The sequence below is a fragment of the Drosophila montana genome, unplaced genomic scaffold (genome assembly GCF_035044405.1).
Source record: "Drosophila montana isolate Dmon_TW-CO22-7 unplaced genomic scaffold, ASM3504440v1 contig_3200_1, whole genome shotgun sequence".
NCBI classification, from domain to species: domain Eukaryota; kingdom Metazoa; phylum Arthropoda; class Insecta; order Diptera; family Drosophilidae; genus Drosophila; species Drosophila montana.
The window spans coordinates 3,513,283-3,528,408 of NW_026998080.1; the positions used below are offsets into that span (position 1 = coordinate 3,513,283).

Sequence of the window (15,126 nt, forward strand, 5' to 3'; positions counted from 1 at the left end):
TTATAAATACCTTAAAAGGGGTGCGACAGCCCAATACTCGCTTGTAAAGAAGCCTTTCTGATTATGAAATGTGGAATATTTCACGCAGAGTATTGAACGGAACTGATCATGTCTCTTATATGTCTAATTTGGTTCAAATTGTCTTTCTTCTCAGAATCAAGAACTTTAGTTTAATTTGACAGTCTTACTTGAGCACAGACACAAGCAAGAGGTCAGACTTAGACGACGAGATTTACTATTTACAGAGGCCAAGTTTGACCAACCTATTGTTAGAGTAGAGCATGTTTATTAGTGCGTGCCAGTTACAGCGGGGCTTAGACAAAAAAAATAAAACAAAAAAGAAGAAGCAAACAAACGTCTTCCGCCAAGGGCGTCGTATAATAGTGGAGGGTCAATGCACAAGCTGGCGGTACGACGACCCCCGAGTCTAAGTAATTAACAAAAACAACAACAACAACAAGAGAATTCAGCTAACGAAACTCAACATTAGATCGCTAATGACCTCGGCGCTCGGACTGAGAAGATCAGGTTACATATACTTACTTAGTTGTCGCTTTGGGTATTGCTGTCAATTAATGACAGCGATTAACGGTTTCTTGCAGTTTCCATATTAGTCGGGTTAATGCCAAGTGAGAACGTTGCAGCGAGATACTTAGCTGGCCATGTATGCAGATTTTAAGAGGTGATAGAGAACATATTAAGAGAATTCTCCAAGTTAGAGTGTAGGGTATTTGACCACAAAACTCAAAATATTCAATCCATCTTAATATAGTCCGCTTATCGCATGAATCCATCCATCATACAATTGTAGGTCACAATAGAGAAGGAGTCTAACCCAGTTTGAGCCTCACTTGTTTATAAACATTGTCGGAGTCCTGGACAGATCGGATGCCTTGAGTCGTGAGCCTGGTTTTCCATATAGTTAATCCAAGGTTTTGGCTGAAAACCTTTAGGTTTTACAAGGAACTTATTTCCACATGCGAGATGCGAGCTTATATGATCTCTATTCCAAATTGCATTTATCAAATATGAATTAAACATAATGGCTGGGTCCCAAGTTATTTATGCTTTGTGGCTGGGCTGCCCTTATAAGTTTCCCATATTGCACCCAATCATTTCCGGAAAAGTATATGCTTTGGTTCTGGTTCCTGCTTCACTGTTTTTTTGACTGGTAAAGTTAAAGGCTCGACTCGTAGTACAAAATTAATCCGATCCGATTCGGTTTAGAACGTGTCTGCAGCCCATCGTTTTTTTGTATTATGAGCTTCAATTAAACGTCAAAATACATTGTCACAAGCAACTTAACTAAATGAAGTTATTATTTAACTGAAGTTATTACACAAGAAAAATTCCAGTTTTTGACTGGGCTTTCGTGGAAAAATGAAAACTAATCCAATTCCGAATTATGATTTTAGATTGTATTGTAAAAAATATCATTAGGTATGTATAAAAAGGTATGAAAAAGTAACTAGCGCAATTGGAACAAGTGAAGTTTGCGATCGGGGCGGGGCGCAGGATCTGCGTTTTTTCTCAATAATAGTTATACGATTTTCAAGCATGGGATAGACAACTTTGTGCTCCTGATAGTATTTGCTAACTATTTCCCGATCAATCAGTTTAAGTCGATGGAGTTCCGGTTCTATTGAGTCCTTCAAATGTGTGTGACCATCGCCTCCGTTCATAATAAAGCTCGGCACAATTACCGAGTAATATTTGTCTCTCTCCAAGGGCTCATATTGCGGAATTCTGCAATCGGCGCAGAGCGCATTTATTGATGTTACGCGTTTCCCCTTTGGTCGATTGTAGTTGATGACCATGCGCAATCCGGACACCTGCAGGAAGCCCCCATCCGAGTCGGTGTGCCGCAAGGAGGCCGAGTACTCCAAGGCCTTGACAAGATCATGGCCCTTAATGCGGCTGACCGACACGGTATTGCCATACGGCAAAGCTGTGGCTATATCCACGCCCGTCACAGTTCCGTCCGGGCCCGGGTCGATGCTCGCGCGTATTCCTGTCACACAAATTCCTTAACAACTTCTATAAAAATGAACTTTAGAGACATACAACATACCTCCCGAATTCATTAGGGCTATCGCTGCATCCGTCCAAAACAGGCCCCCGTAGTCCTCAATGACTCGGCCGTAGACCAAAGCGTCTCCAATAAAGTTTCCGAAATTGCATTCAGTCTGACGACACGCTAACCGATCGCCATCGAGAACAACCTTACTTACGCCAACCACCTGGGTGTCCAGTTCATCAATAGTCGCCCTTTTGCTGTCCAGGAGCGCCTTTATAGCGGCATCATGCGCTATTGTGTTATCCAGTAGAATGGGAGAGCCATCATATTTGATCAAGCGACCCCCATTGTCAAACTAAGTATTGGAAATAGAATCCTTCATCAATGATCGCCTGATTTCCATCAAGGAAGCTTACCTCCAAATCGATTTTTCCCAAATACTTGGTATAGGCATACGCCTGAAGGACCAGAACCTGTTGTCCATTTGTTCGGGTCACCACAGTCGGGTAGTTGCCCACGGGCTTCTCCCGCTCTGGCGGCGTGCCCGTGTATAGGAACGAGTGCGAGTGTCCGCCAACGACAAGATCAATGTCCTGGCAACTTCGGGCGATATCCTGATCCATGCTGTAGCCGGAGTGTCCAAGCGCAATTATAATATCGACTCCTTGGTCAGTCAGTTTCTTTGCCTCGGCACTTGTGGAATACACAATTATAATTCCCCAACTATTTAGCTAAGCAAATCGAATACGTACTTAATGTAGGGTATTTCATTGTGGATCTCAATATCAAGCGCCGAGACTAGTTTTCTTGTAACGGGCGTCAGGTATCCAATAATCCCGATTTTCTTTTCAAACTTTGTGATGATCGTTGAGTGAACCAAACTCTTCATTTTCTGCAATACCGGAACCCCTTTCAGGATTATATTACTGCAGACAACGGGGAATTTGATCATTTGCAGAAAAGGCACCAATCCAATCACGTTGTCATCGAGCTCGTGATTGCCCAGCGACTGTTAAACGGAGGGAATCCGTAAATGCAAAACGAGTGCCGAGCAAAGTACCCACCATTGCATCTGGATTCAGCATATTCATCAGTTGGCCTGCCAGTTCACCCCTAAATATTGTGAACCACGGAGTACCTTGGAAGGTGTCGCCTGCGTTCAAATAAATCGTTGGACCCTCGGCTCGGGCCTTTGCCACACTAAAGCAAGTGGATCACAGTGGGAGGTGGGAGATGGGAGACGGGAGAAGTCAAAACTTACGCCGTAGCTACTCTCGCAAAACCCCCGAAGCACAGCCCCTTCTCATCGTCTCCGTGGTCGCACTTCTCATTTCTATCTTTCATCGGGTCATATCTGGCGTGCATATCATTGTTGTGTACGACGGAGAACTTAAAGCCCCGCTCTTGTTTAACAAGCAGTAGCAATATTATCAAAGTCCGGTTCAATTTTAAGCATAGTTCCATTTGAATGCCATTCAAGTCCTTTTGCGCCTAGAACTTATTTTTCTTTCAATTATTAGGCTTTACTTGTAAAAATGATTACATTTGATAAGTGAACTATGAAAAGTATTTTACAAAAGGATTTATTTAAGTCTGCTTGCTGGGATATGCCCAAATTCCAGTTATGAAAAGCTTCAATATATTTTACTAAGGAAGATATCAGGAATCTAACTTTGATCCTCTGAACACAATGCGGCCCTCCACCTCCGGAGTCACAAATTGGTGGGCTTTAAAGTACTGTCGAACAGCTTGAACAATCGTTTTTTGCATTCGTATTGAAACCGGGTTCGTTTCTTCTACCAAAGTGTAACCCAGACCGCCATTGAATATAAATTGTGGCACAATCACATTGTAGTAGGAGGCATCGTTCAGACTGCTGTAGGTTGGCACCGAGCAACTGGCGCAACGCACTTCCACAGAGGTAACACGATGACCTTCTGGCATATCCGGATTGTAGACCACATGCAAGCCGGATACCTGAAGAAATGCTCCGTTGGCATACTTATTTCTTACAGAATGTTCAAGAGCGTTCCTTAAAGTCTTGCCACTGATTCTTGTGACATACAGATCATTATCAAAAGGAAGGACGGTCAACAGATCGCTCTGAGTGATAATGCTATCGGACTTCCGTTCGATTGAGCTGCGAATGCCTGGAAGTATGAAGAGGTTACTTTCCAAATGGAACATTTTACATGTTGTGAAAACTTACCGCCACCCTGATGAATGGCAATGGACGCATCTGTCCAGTAATCGCCGCCCTGATCCTCCATGACTCTGCTGAATACCATCGCATCGGTAATTAGATTTCCCATATTACACTCGACCAAACGACAAACGGTCTTACGTCCCTCAAGGTACACCTTGCTATGCCCCACAATGGACTTCTCTAGGGCCGTAACATTCTCGCGGTAAACCTCCAACAGGTTGAGCAATTCCTTGTCCTGCGCGACTCCAGAATCCAGCAAGATGGGCAAACCATCGAATTCGATTAAATTTCCATCCTTATCGAACTGTCGAGGAATATATGATTAATAGGAATTTTGAGAAATTTTGCACGTCAACCAACCTTCACGTGCAATTTACCCAAGTACTTCGTGTAGGCGTAGGCCTGTACCACGGGCACTTTTTTTCCACTCTCCTGTGTAATTACGGTGGGATATGGACCGTCTATTTTCTCGACGCTTGGCTTCTCTCCGTTGAAAAGAAATGTGTTCGTATGTCCGCCAATAACAAGGTCAACTTCGGGGCAATTTCTCGCTATATCCTGGTCCTTTTTAAAACCAGAGTGTCCCAAGGCAATGATAATGTTAAAGCCTTGAGCCTTTAGTTTCGCCGCCTCTATACTAAAAGTGCACAAAAGGTCCACATGTGACTAGTATGTAGTTATGCAAAATATAATCAAAAGTCGTGTTCTTACTTAATTGACTCGATTTCTTCATTGAACTCCATGTTGTCTCTTACTGACAGGAATCTCGTATCCGGCGTAACGTACCCAATCACGGCGACTTTGGTGCCATTTGCATCAAGAACAGTCGAGTTGACCAATTGTTTGGTGGCAGCCAGTTCAGGTTCCCTCGCCAGATCCAGGTTACAGGCCACCACAGGGAAACTTACTTCATTTAGAAATTCGACGAGACCCTCTACTTTCTCATCAAATTCGTGGTTTCCTAGGGACTAGATTTTGTTGAAGAAACTTTATTTCCAGATATTTAAGGATATCATTTTGTTTGAATGTCAAGTAAATGTGCACGACTTTTAGCTACCCTGTACCTAGCTTCGAATTGCTGTACAAACGTTTACTTTATGAAGAAACTATTTCTTAATTAGTTATGTAGCCTATCGCCATTAGATTATCGACTAAAATATGGTTTATAAATATGTGAATATAACAAAAGATTTTACATTTAAAATTTAGTTTCTCTGAGCTAATCCTGCTAAGGTATATCGTTACAGATATTGTTATAATAATATTAATACTCATTTTGTCTATTTTAACAAAGAATTTAGAAGAAAGCACTTTTCAGTAAACAACTATGACAAAACAAAATTCAGTATATATGAATACTAGGTATCTCCTAGTCGGGCATTTTCGAATGGAGGACTCTTACTTTCTGGCACTTACCATTGCATCTGGCTGCAGTTTATTAAGAAAATCGCTGGCAATTTTGTGTTTAAAAAGTGCAAACCACGCTGTGCCAGCAAATGTGTCGCCGGCATTCAAATAAAATACCGGAGTTCCCCCATTTTTAGCCTCTGCTCGATATTTCTGAACTCTGAAATAAGAAGATGTGCGTTAGGCATGTCTAAAGACCTTTTGTACCACTTACACATTGGCTACACGAGCAAAGCCCCCGTAGCATTTGTCCCTTTCGACATCCTCCTGGGAACAACTTTCACTGTTGAGACTCGTCTGCTCAAACCTGGCGTGCATGTCATTGTTGTGGAGTATAATGAACTCAGTAGCTACGGCGGGCTGCAGTTCTATGGGATTTGCTGTGATCCTGTTACCAAGTAACAACACAATTGCCAAGAATTTCCATTGGTTAATCATTTCGCTTTGGAGCTAAAAGAATGAAACGACGTCTACAGCTGCACTGGCTCTGTGGATTATAAGTAGGGCTATATAAATGGATTGGCAAATGCTTCCAACACAAAAGCATTATCACCTCCATACGCCAGCTGCCTTATCTGCAATACAGGTCAGTTTCCCCTATGATGGCTAATCACGAAATGCTTTTCCTGGAAGCTGCCTCTGACAGCTACATTTACATAAATTTAAGTGGACTCACACTTCAGTTTATTGATTGTGTTGAAAAAAAGAAAGAACGGCATGACGAATCTGTTTTCCATGCTTATAAGTGATATTATAAAGATCTTTGTACCTACACAAGCTTTATTATATAGTAAAGTGATTTGATACAGTTGCAGATATGATGTAATAGGATTCTGTAAAGATATCTTGGACAGAAATTTTGTCTCTTGAAATATATAAAGGTGTAGGCTGTGGATTATTGATAGACGGAATTATGCAAATGTATCTGATAATAGCCTTAAACTGAGAGAAAAACGAGAGAGAGAGGGACCAGAACTAAACAGACAGACGAACAGGACTAGAGAGATATATATATAAGTTTATGGGTCCGGAGATACCTCGTCTGCCTGCTAAATAAATTTGCTCATTTGCCAGTTTCAGTGGATATATAAACAAAACATCCGCTTGCATTATGTATCACGTCATTTAAGCAACGGAAGTATCTCATAATCATAAAATTAAAAACAAATTATATTTTTTACTTGCACTTTTGTTGCATCCGTTTGCAAAGAGAAAGGTGTTTGTATAAAAGCAAAGTCCTCGACATTGCAGAATCATTGCAGAGACAGCACCCAAAGCGTGAGAATATCCCTGATTAAGAAGCTTTGACAATATCATCCATTCAATATGAATCATATGAAAGTAATCATCTTGGCTCTCATTGGATGCCTGGCATTCGCGTCGGCTCTTCCCCAGATTGAGCGGGGCTCAATATATGCACCCAGTGGAGTAAGTGCTCTCATAACAGATCCATTCAATATTTACTCAAATATAACTTTCTTTATCTATTCTCAGAGGTTTGCCATGACCGAAAACTGGGCAGCTCCGCCAGTTGACCTGAGCCAAGCCATTGTAATCCTGCCAGTGGCAACACCCATTACTGAAGCACCTCAAGAACCTAAACTCACATCCCGCAATTTGACTGGTTAAATATTCTAAATATTTTAATTTAAATTAAATTATTTTCTATGCGTTAAATAATTATTAAATAGAAGATTTCACTAATCCAATTTGGTATTTATATTATAGTATAATTACTTTTAAGCTTAAGGTTCATTTTTAAATCAAAGTATGTTTTATAATTTCTTTTTTTTTATAACATACAAAACCTTTAAACATTGAAAATGGGTGTAGAAAGTTTATAAAAGATTGAATCAATTGCAATTTTATTAAATAGATATATTCTAATGTATTGGCTGCGGACATGTCGATCTAACTATATCCGTTGATCTGTTTAAAAGTCTGTGCGTCTGTCCGTCTATTTGTCTGCAGAATCACATCAATTTCAAAAACTAATATAGCTATTTGTCTTATTGCTTAAAATAATAATCACGGAGAAAAATAATCACGGAGATATAATGGTACATATTCCGATTCTTTGGCCATATTTCTTGAATTTTGCTTCTCCATGATAAGGTTGTTAATATCCCTTACAATATATTCCATATCTACAAACATCTTTGAACATCTTTAATCCTCATCAGCTTTTCATAGCGTATTCAGTATCGTCTATGATCAAGCGAAAATTCTTAAAGATGCATTCCTGATTTACAAGAATTTGAAGATTTTACATGATCTTAAAAATACCCCCGATGAAAGCACTTCTCTCTTGGATGATAATTCCAATTGCAACCAGTTTTCCTTCATATGCTTATTTGTAACTGGAACAAAGATTGAAGGTCATTGTTGTCTGGTTTGAAGCATTATATTTGAATAAATAATTGTTAATAAAATGCTTAGAATCATAACCAAGAGATTTATTTTCCTGTTCTTATCGTTTAATTGTGTTGTCTTATCGCATTGGAATCAATTTGAGATTGAAATGAGGCAAATATTTGTATTATGTGTTTCCTGCAAATACTAAAAAGCATAGTAGGGAAAACAGCAGAGATAATTAATTAATTGTTTGTGCTATTATATTTGTTTAAAAATGAAGTTTAAGTTTATCAAAGTCTTATCCACAATAAAACTATTTGAAGTTATGTGCGCTCTTGTGAGCTCAGATTAAAAAATACCTAATACTGTTTTTATATATATATATATATATATATGAAATGAAATGAAAATATTTGCCTTTTAGCCTTACGGACTTTCAATCTGTCGACAATATTAATATGGCTTTTATTTGAAATACATTAAGGTCAGCATTTAAATTCAGAGGAATGTGAATACTGATATCAACATTTTTATACAAATAAACACTTTTTCAAATTCTACTTTTTTATTAAAATTTTGCTACTTTTGTGGTGCAAATTAAACTGTAGTTTTTTAAACTTAGCCTAAACCAAAAACTGCTCATCTAAAGGATAACAAGGATAACAACCAAAAACTTCTCATCTAAAGGATAACGAAAACAAGGAAACTAAATGTTGCATAAGTTTTGATCGCAAGAAGTTGACTTCCCATTGAAACTCTTCCACAAATGGTTTCTTACTCATTAACTTAAATTCTACTCTCACATTACGACCGAGGTCGATTCTAGTCTGGGTCTCAGTAAGCAATTGTTCAAGGAGTATAACGATCCGAGCACGAAATATAAACTCTTTAAACTATTGTAAAGCGTATTATTGTGTTATCGTGTAATAAATAAATTGAATAAATAAATTATATGTATTCAACATCATCTACATCATCAACAGTCTCTCATTGTAAAAGCTTTCTTTTTTAGGGAATGTATGGAAAACTCTTTTTTTTTCTCGAGATAACTTGACCAAAACCGGCATTTATTAATTTTACTATGCTCCTTAGATAAAAGACATATCAAAATCGCAGGCATAGTTCGATTAGTGAGAAAATATGTTCTGTTTTTCAATAAGGAGCTTGATGGTCTTTTCTTATATCTACAACAAGAGGTTCTTTCTTGTTCTATCTAAAATCCGTTTCGTCTTGAGTTTGACTCATGTGTCTGGTGCCTACAATCAATCCATGAAGGCATAATTGAATGGAAACAGAAATTTATTTGTGATATTTTTCGCCCGTGAATTGAGCTGGGATTCCAGTATCCGCTTGCCGTCTGTTACCAGAAGATACTTCTTCGCATTGAATGTCATATTCCAAACTATTTAGCAAGTAAAGCGTCTTGATATGAAGACCTTGTCATTTTTTATTATTATTATTATTTATTTTTACGACTGCGCTTATCGGCAGGTGGGATGAGGTAATTGGATCGTAATTTAAAAATACGTTAACTATCTTGTGTTAAAACAAAAGATTCTTCGTACCTGTCAAAAATGTCGATTAGTTACATAAAAATAATGAATGTGAGTCGAAACCAACTGAATTGCAAGAGAGATTCATGTGACTCACGACACGGAAGCTCATATTTGTAAGATTAAAATAAACATTTTATGCTTACACTTTTGTTTGCAAAGAGAAAGGTGTTCGTATAAAAGCAAAGTCCTCGACAATGCAGAATCATTGCAGAGACAGCACCCGCAGCGTGAGAATATCCCTGATTAAGAAGCCCTAACAACATCATCCATTCAATATGAATCATATGAAAGTTATCATCGTGGCTCTCATTGGATGCCTGGCATTCGCGTCGGCTCTTCCCCAGATTGAGCGGGGCTCTATCTATGCACCCAGTGGAGTAAGTGCTCTCATAACAGATCCATTCAATATTTACTCAAATATAACTTTCTTTATCTATTCTCAGAGATTTGCCATGACCGAAAACTGGGCAGCTCCGCCAGTTGACCTGAGCCAAGCCATTGTACTCCTGCCAGTGGCAACACCCATTACTGAAGCACCTCAAGAACCCAAGCTCACATCCCGTCGCCTGATTGGCTAAATTACCCACATATTATAATTATTTTGTATGCCCCCCAAATTGTAGCTTAAGAATTTAATATATGCGCGTCAGGCTGAATGAAAGGCGCACAATACGAAACAAAACAGTAATTTTTCATAAGCATAAATAAAAATTTTAAATCACAAATTAATATTTTGTATTTATAAATTTGAAATTCCTTTAACACCAAGTGAGGAAATGAATTAACAAATTCTTAACTGAAATTATATATTTTACAGCACGTATTAACGGGGCCCAAGCTAACTGGTAAGACAGCATAAAAATAAACGAAATACTTATTTAAAAATATGCAAACTTCAATTAAGATTCAAGGGATTGCTCAAATGCGGACCCAACAAATAAAAACAAGCCATCGGAAATGGTGAATTTGACACGTTAAACCATAAATTATGAATATTTCGACGACCCAATTTAAGAAAATGTTTTATTTTTTTTCTAGTTGGAATGAGCCTTGCCTTGGGATTCCCCTTGAATTGTCCCCCTCGAATGATTTATAGGTGCACAATTAAATTAAATAATTAGCTGTATATTCTTGTATTTCTACTCAAATTTGTTTACTCCACTCCCAAAAACAAGTTCCTAACGTTTTCTTCCACGAAATAGATAAAATGGAAGCTCTCAATAAATACATGTTTATACAGACATACATGGTATATATTAGTATATGTTTTAGGGTAGAAACAAATCCATTTGGCTGTTGATGTTATACATGGCGCTAATTAGTGATTATAAATCCCCAAACCAGTCGACATTTCAGACGATTCGCGTAGCCAAGTCGAACATTTATAAACATCCAGTTTCGTATGACTTACATATGCATATTTCGAGACGATCTGTGTGAGACAATACGGGACGGGACTAGCTTGTGAAGTTCGCATTAAACATTTCTAATTGAATTTGCATGATAACGCCGAATCGCCGACGACGACGACGAGCGTTGCTTTAAAAGCACAGCCTCCGACATCTGGGCCTCGCATTGATACTGACGGATCAGCCCAGAAAGGTTACTCGATAGAGCTCATTGTGCATATATAAATATTCAATGTGATAAGAAATCAAGTGAAATGTTTCAGAAAGTGTCCGATTTATTTATATATATGTATATAAATATATACATTTATTAATTAACAAGAAATCTGTTTTATGCAATCTACGGGCCTGTTCTAGTTTGCGATTCGGCTTAAAGTTATTTTTCGAATGAGTCCGAATCGACTTCGAATCGTTTGCTTTCCGAAAGAAAATATTGGATTAAATAACCAGAAAACTGCTCTAGTTTTGCGATTCGGTTTAAAGTTATTTTTCGATTAAGTCCGAATCGACTCCGAATCGACTCCAAATCGTTTTTACTCCGAAAGAGAGTTTCGGATTAAATAACCAGAAATCTCTTTTACTCAATCTACGGTCCTGTTCTGGATTTCGATTCGGCTTAAAGTTATTTTCAAGTGAGTCCGAATCGACTCCGAATCGTGTTTTCTTTCCACCTCGATATCAAATGCTGGAACAGCTGTTTTCCCTTAATAGTGTTTGACATACAACGACATTTTATAAATGAAAAAACAACTCTATATGTGAGATAAAACTTTAGCCGGAAAAACTGAATATATTAATAAATACAAATATAATATTTCAATTAATAATATAATACAATAATTAAATACAAATTATTTGGCTGACAAGAAACGTGCATAACTCAAATTATTTTGCCAATTGTTTTTCAGTCCAACAGCGACAAGATTTGATCATAATCCAAATAAAGAGCATCAATCAATTTGGATTTCGAAAAGCTTGATCGGAATTGAAATCTAGAACAGGCCCGCCAATTAATTGCGTAATCTTCGCCAATTGCAGTTCGTAGCAACTAATTAGCTACTGCCTGTCTATTGACAGGCGGCTTTTTAATTTAATTTAATCGGCTTTAGCTTGTGAGGTGCAGCAAGGTTTTCTGGGTTTTACCGCGCCGGCTAATCGTTGCTCAAGTGAAAATAATAAAACGAATGACATGAGAATATAAAACGTTAACAAAGTATTATTAAAAATAAACCCGGCGACGGAGATTTACTGTTAATTTGATGTGTTCATAAATAATTTTTTTTACTGCTGCTCACCTGGCCCCCAAACCAGGCCCCATCTAATTAACTGGCGAAACTTGAATTCAAGGTTTAAAAATAATGTAAATAAATTTGCCAAAGCTTCTCGCGTCGAGGGTTTAAATTCCCCATTTGAATGGTTGAGTACTTATGATTGATAAATCTCAATGAATTTTGCCGCTTAATGATGGGAATTAAAGTTGTGGTATATAATTAAAAACAAGTAAGAGATTCTAGTCGGGAGCTCCCGACTAGAGCATACCCTAAACCCTATTCTTCCGACGGGCGATAGGCATAAAATGAAAAATACTTGATATATATATACTATTTTAGAAGCTACATGTCAAGTTTGGTGACTCTAGCTCATATTATTTGCCGAAATTGATCAAATAACAGGATTTCGATAACGATTACTTGGAAACGGGACAAGTTATCGACTATCGGAAACAATCCTACAGCTAAAATTTCAAGTCTCTAGCTCTTATAGGTTCTGAGATCCTTGCGTTCATACATACGGACGGACGGACGGACAGACAGACGAACATGGCTAGATCGACTCGGCTATTGATGCTGATCAAGAATCTATATAATTTATGGGGATGCTTCCTTCTGCCTGTTACATACATTTGCACAAATACATAATACCCCTTTTACCCATTTTCAATGGGTTCAGGGTATAAAAAAAAAAAACGAGAAAATATAAGATTTGTGCTTGCAATTCCCTTACAGATAACAATGCGACTGTTGATTGCTCTTCTCCCGTTCGTGGCACTGGCCACTGCCCAGTTTGGCGGCTTTGGGGGCAACTTTGGTGGAAATATTGGCGGCAACTTGGGCAATGCCGCAAATAGGCTGCAGCAAAGGGTTTCGAATATTGCCAGCCGATTACCATCTCCCCCCGTACTCTCGAATGTGCAGAACTTTGGCGACTTTCTGGTGAGTACGCACAGCTATCGAGTTATAGGTGCAGGATATTAATCTGCCCGCATGTCCTCAGGCACAATCGGGCAAATCCTATCTCTCTGCGGCGGACCGGCAATTGCGCGAGGGCATCTTTAGCGCCCGCAAGACCCTGGTGGATGCCAAGAACGCCGCATTCAAGAGCGGCGCCTCCACCTACGAGCTGGCCGTGAATGCCTTTGCGGATCTAACGAACGCAGAGTTCCTCAAACAGCTGACTGGCCTGAGGAAGTCATCATCCGGCGAGTAAGTGAACCCGAGTCCTCAGTTCCAATACATCAGCTAATTAACTGATCGTCCTCTTTGGCTTTCAGCAAAGTGCGAATGCCCATCGTATTTCACCCAAGTTGGCAACGAATGTGCCGCTGCCCGACTCCTTTGATTGGCGTGAAAAGGGCGGCGTTACGCCTGTCAAGTTCCAGGGAGAGTGCGGCTCCTGCTGGTCGTTTGCCGCAACGGGCGCCATCGAGGGTCATGTGTTCCGGAAAACGGGCAAATTGCCGAACCTGTCTGAGCAGAATCTAGTCGATTGCGGTAAGGTGGAACTGGGTCTCGCCGGCTGCGATGGCGGCTTCCAGGAGTACGCCTTCAATTTCATCACGGAGCAAAACGGCATCGCGGTTGGCGAGAAGTATCCCTACTTGGATAAGAAGGACACATGCAAATATACAAATGCTATATCCGGTGCCCAAATCACCGGATTTGCTGCCATTCCACCAAAGGACGAGCAGGCCATGAAAACCGTGGTTGCCACTCAGGGTCCCTTGGCCTGCTCCGTCAACGGGCTGGAGAGTTTGCTGCTCTACAAACGTGGAATCTATGCAGATGAGGAATGCAACAACGGCGAGGTGAATCATTCCATACTGGTCGTTGGCTATGGCACTGAAGACGGACAGGACTACTGGATTGTCAAGAACTCGTGGGACAAAGCCTGGGGCGAAGATGGCTACTTCCGTTTGCCACGAGGCAAGAATTTCTGCGGAATTGCCACCGAGTGCAGTTATCCCGTTGTTTAGTACCTAGGCTAGCTAAATATCCCTGTCATTTTCGTAACAAGGGATTTTAAAATTCCCACAAATAAATTGTAATCTAATTAGACTCGGAAACTGCTTGTCGAAAATGGTAACAAGGCAAGAGTTTGGTTCACCCGAAAGGTTAATCCCTTTATCTTGGTATATAGCGTGATATAGATGAATATTGCAAAATATCAAATATCAATTGAAATCAGGCCGAAACATAGAAATACCAGGCCTTTCTAGGCCTTATTACCATCCATTGTAAAACGTTTTACATACCATCCTTTTCACTTTCACTAAGCGCACTCCCCAAATAGATAAGAGGGAGGGAACAATCAAATCTAATTAGAAACTGATATGCATTGACTTATTTGACACTCGCGGTACTCTCCGGCCTTGCTCGCGGCAGGTTTTTAGCTTAATAGTTTGGTTGTAATTTTTTTTACCCATTTCCCGAGCGTGGAAAATTCAAATTTATCCGTATCATCTCATTTAATTTAACATAGTATATATATTTCAAAATTAGTTTGAAGCCCATCGAATTAATAACCAAAAATTGAAATCAGCATTTTCCGCCCTTTTAAGTGCCGTGAGCTTTTAGCCAATCTGATGAATTTACAAAATCGCTGAAATACGTAGTTATTAAGTTTTATGTAGAGCTACGAAAATAGGTTTGAGTTCAAAAAAATCTGTGATCCGAATTTTCCACAGAAAAAAACCTCACAGGTAAGCAACATTAAACTTCTTTCCAATTTTGTTTGCCAAGCAAAATTTGGCGCCAAATTATCACATTGGAGAGTACAGGGTGTATATGATGCAAAATGAGAACTTGTTTCTTATAATAGAGCTGGGATAGAATATGAATTAAATTTCTATCCCATGTTAAATTAAATGCGCTAAATGTTAGCTACTTGCTCACGAAG

At 39.2% G+C, this 15,126-nt stretch overlaps 4 protein-coding genes across 4 annotated transcripts; 2 read left to right on the forward strand and 2 right to left on the reverse strand.

Annotated features, from left to right (window-relative positions):
- Positions 1-1,396: 1,396 nt before the first annotated feature.
- On the reverse strand, positions 1,397-3,573 carry LOC135432010 (protein 5NUC-like). The gene is made up of 6 exons (XM_064687448.1): positions 3,279-3,573; positions 3,082-3,217; positions 2,770-3,026; positions 2,434-2,710; positions 2,072-2,372; positions 1,397-2,011 (listed from the first exon to the last, which is right to left on the reverse strand). The coding sequence occupies exons 1-6, from the start codon at positions 3,479-3,481 to the stop codon at positions 1,437-1,439; spliced, it is 1,749 nt and encodes a 582-aa protein (XP_064543518.1). The 5' UTR covers positions 3,482-3,573; the 3' UTR covers positions 1,397-1,436.
- Positions 3,574-3,584: 11 nt separating this feature from the next.
- Positions 3,585-6,129, reverse strand: LOC135432011 (protein 5NUC-like). The gene is made up of 6 exons (XM_064687449.1): positions 5,845-6,129; positions 5,640-5,790; positions 4,935-5,191; positions 4,584-4,860; positions 4,227-4,527; positions 3,585-4,167 (listed from the first exon to the last, which is right to left on the reverse strand). The coding sequence occupies exons 1-6, from the start codon at positions 6,066-6,068 to the stop codon at positions 3,677-3,679; spliced, it is 1,701 nt and encodes a 566-aa protein (XP_064543519.1). The 5' UTR covers positions 6,069-6,129; the 3' UTR covers positions 3,585-3,676.
- Positions 6,130-6,925: 796 nt separating this feature from the next.
- LOC135432469 (uncharacterized) lies at positions 6,926-7,259 on the forward strand. Its single transcript, XM_064688190.1, has 2 exons — positions 6,926-7,058; positions 7,125-7,259. Exons 1-2 carry the CDS (start codon positions 6,957-6,959, stop codon positions 7,257-7,259), a joined length of 237 nt encoding a protein of 78 aa, XP_064544260.1. The 5' UTR covers positions 6,926-6,956.
- Positions 7,260-11,004: 3,745 nt separating this feature from the next.
- CtsK2 (Cathepsin K2) lies at positions 11,005-14,285 on the forward strand. The gene is made up of 4 exons (XM_064687472.1): positions 11,005-11,143; positions 12,957-13,163; positions 13,225-13,433; positions 13,507-14,285. The coding sequence occupies exons 2-4, from the start codon at positions 12,963-12,965 to the stop codon at positions 14,201-14,203; spliced, it is 1,107 nt and encodes a 368-aa protein (XP_064543542.1). The 5' UTR covers positions 11,005-11,143; positions 12,957-12,962; the 3' UTR covers positions 14,204-14,285.
- Positions 14,286-15,126: the final 841 nt, after the last annotated feature.

Coding starts and splice junctions, on each gene's coding strand:
- LOC135432011 (XM_064687449.1), bottom strand. CDS start 6,068: ATGATTAACCAATGGAAATTCTTGGCAATTGTGTTGTTACTTGGTAAC. Junction 5,192..5,639: donor AACTGCAGCCAGATGCAATG/GTAAGTGCCAGA, acceptor AACAAAATCTAG/TCCCTAGGAAACCACGAATT. Junction 4,861..4,934: donor GAAGAAATCGAGTCAATTAA/GTAAGAACACGA, acceptor GTGCACTTTTAG/TATAGAGGCGGCGAAACTAA.
- LOC135432010 (XM_064687448.1), bottom strand. CDS start 3,481: ATGGAACTATGCTTAAAATTGAACCGGACTTTGATAATATTGCTACTG. Junction 2,373..2,433: donor TGGGAAAAATCGATTTGGAG/GTAAGCTTCCTT, acceptor TCCAATACTTAG/TTTGACAATGGGGGTCGCTT. Junction 2,012..2,071: donor AGCCCTAATGAATTCGGGAG/GTATGTTGTATG, acceptor TTTGTGTGACAG/GAATACGCGCGAGCATCGAC.
- CtsK2 (XM_064687472.1), top strand. CDS start 12,963: ATGCGACTGTTGATTGCTCTTCTCCCGTTCGTGGCACTGGCCACTGCC. Junction 13,164..13,224: donor AGAACTTTGGCGACTTTCTG/GTGAGTACGCAC, acceptor GCATGTCCTCAG/GCACAATCGGGCAAATCCTA. Junction 13,434..13,506: donor AGGAAGTCATCATCCGGCGA/GTAAGTGAACCC, acceptor CTTTCAGCAAAG/TGCGAATGCCCATCGTATTT.
- LOC135432469 (XM_064688190.1), top strand. CDS start 6,957: ATGAATCATATGAAAGTAATCATCTTGGCTCTCATTGGATGCCTGGCA. Junction 7,059..7,124: donor CAATATATGCACCCAGTGGA/GTAAGTGCTCTC, acceptor ATCTATTCTCAG/AGGTTTGCCATGACCGAAAA.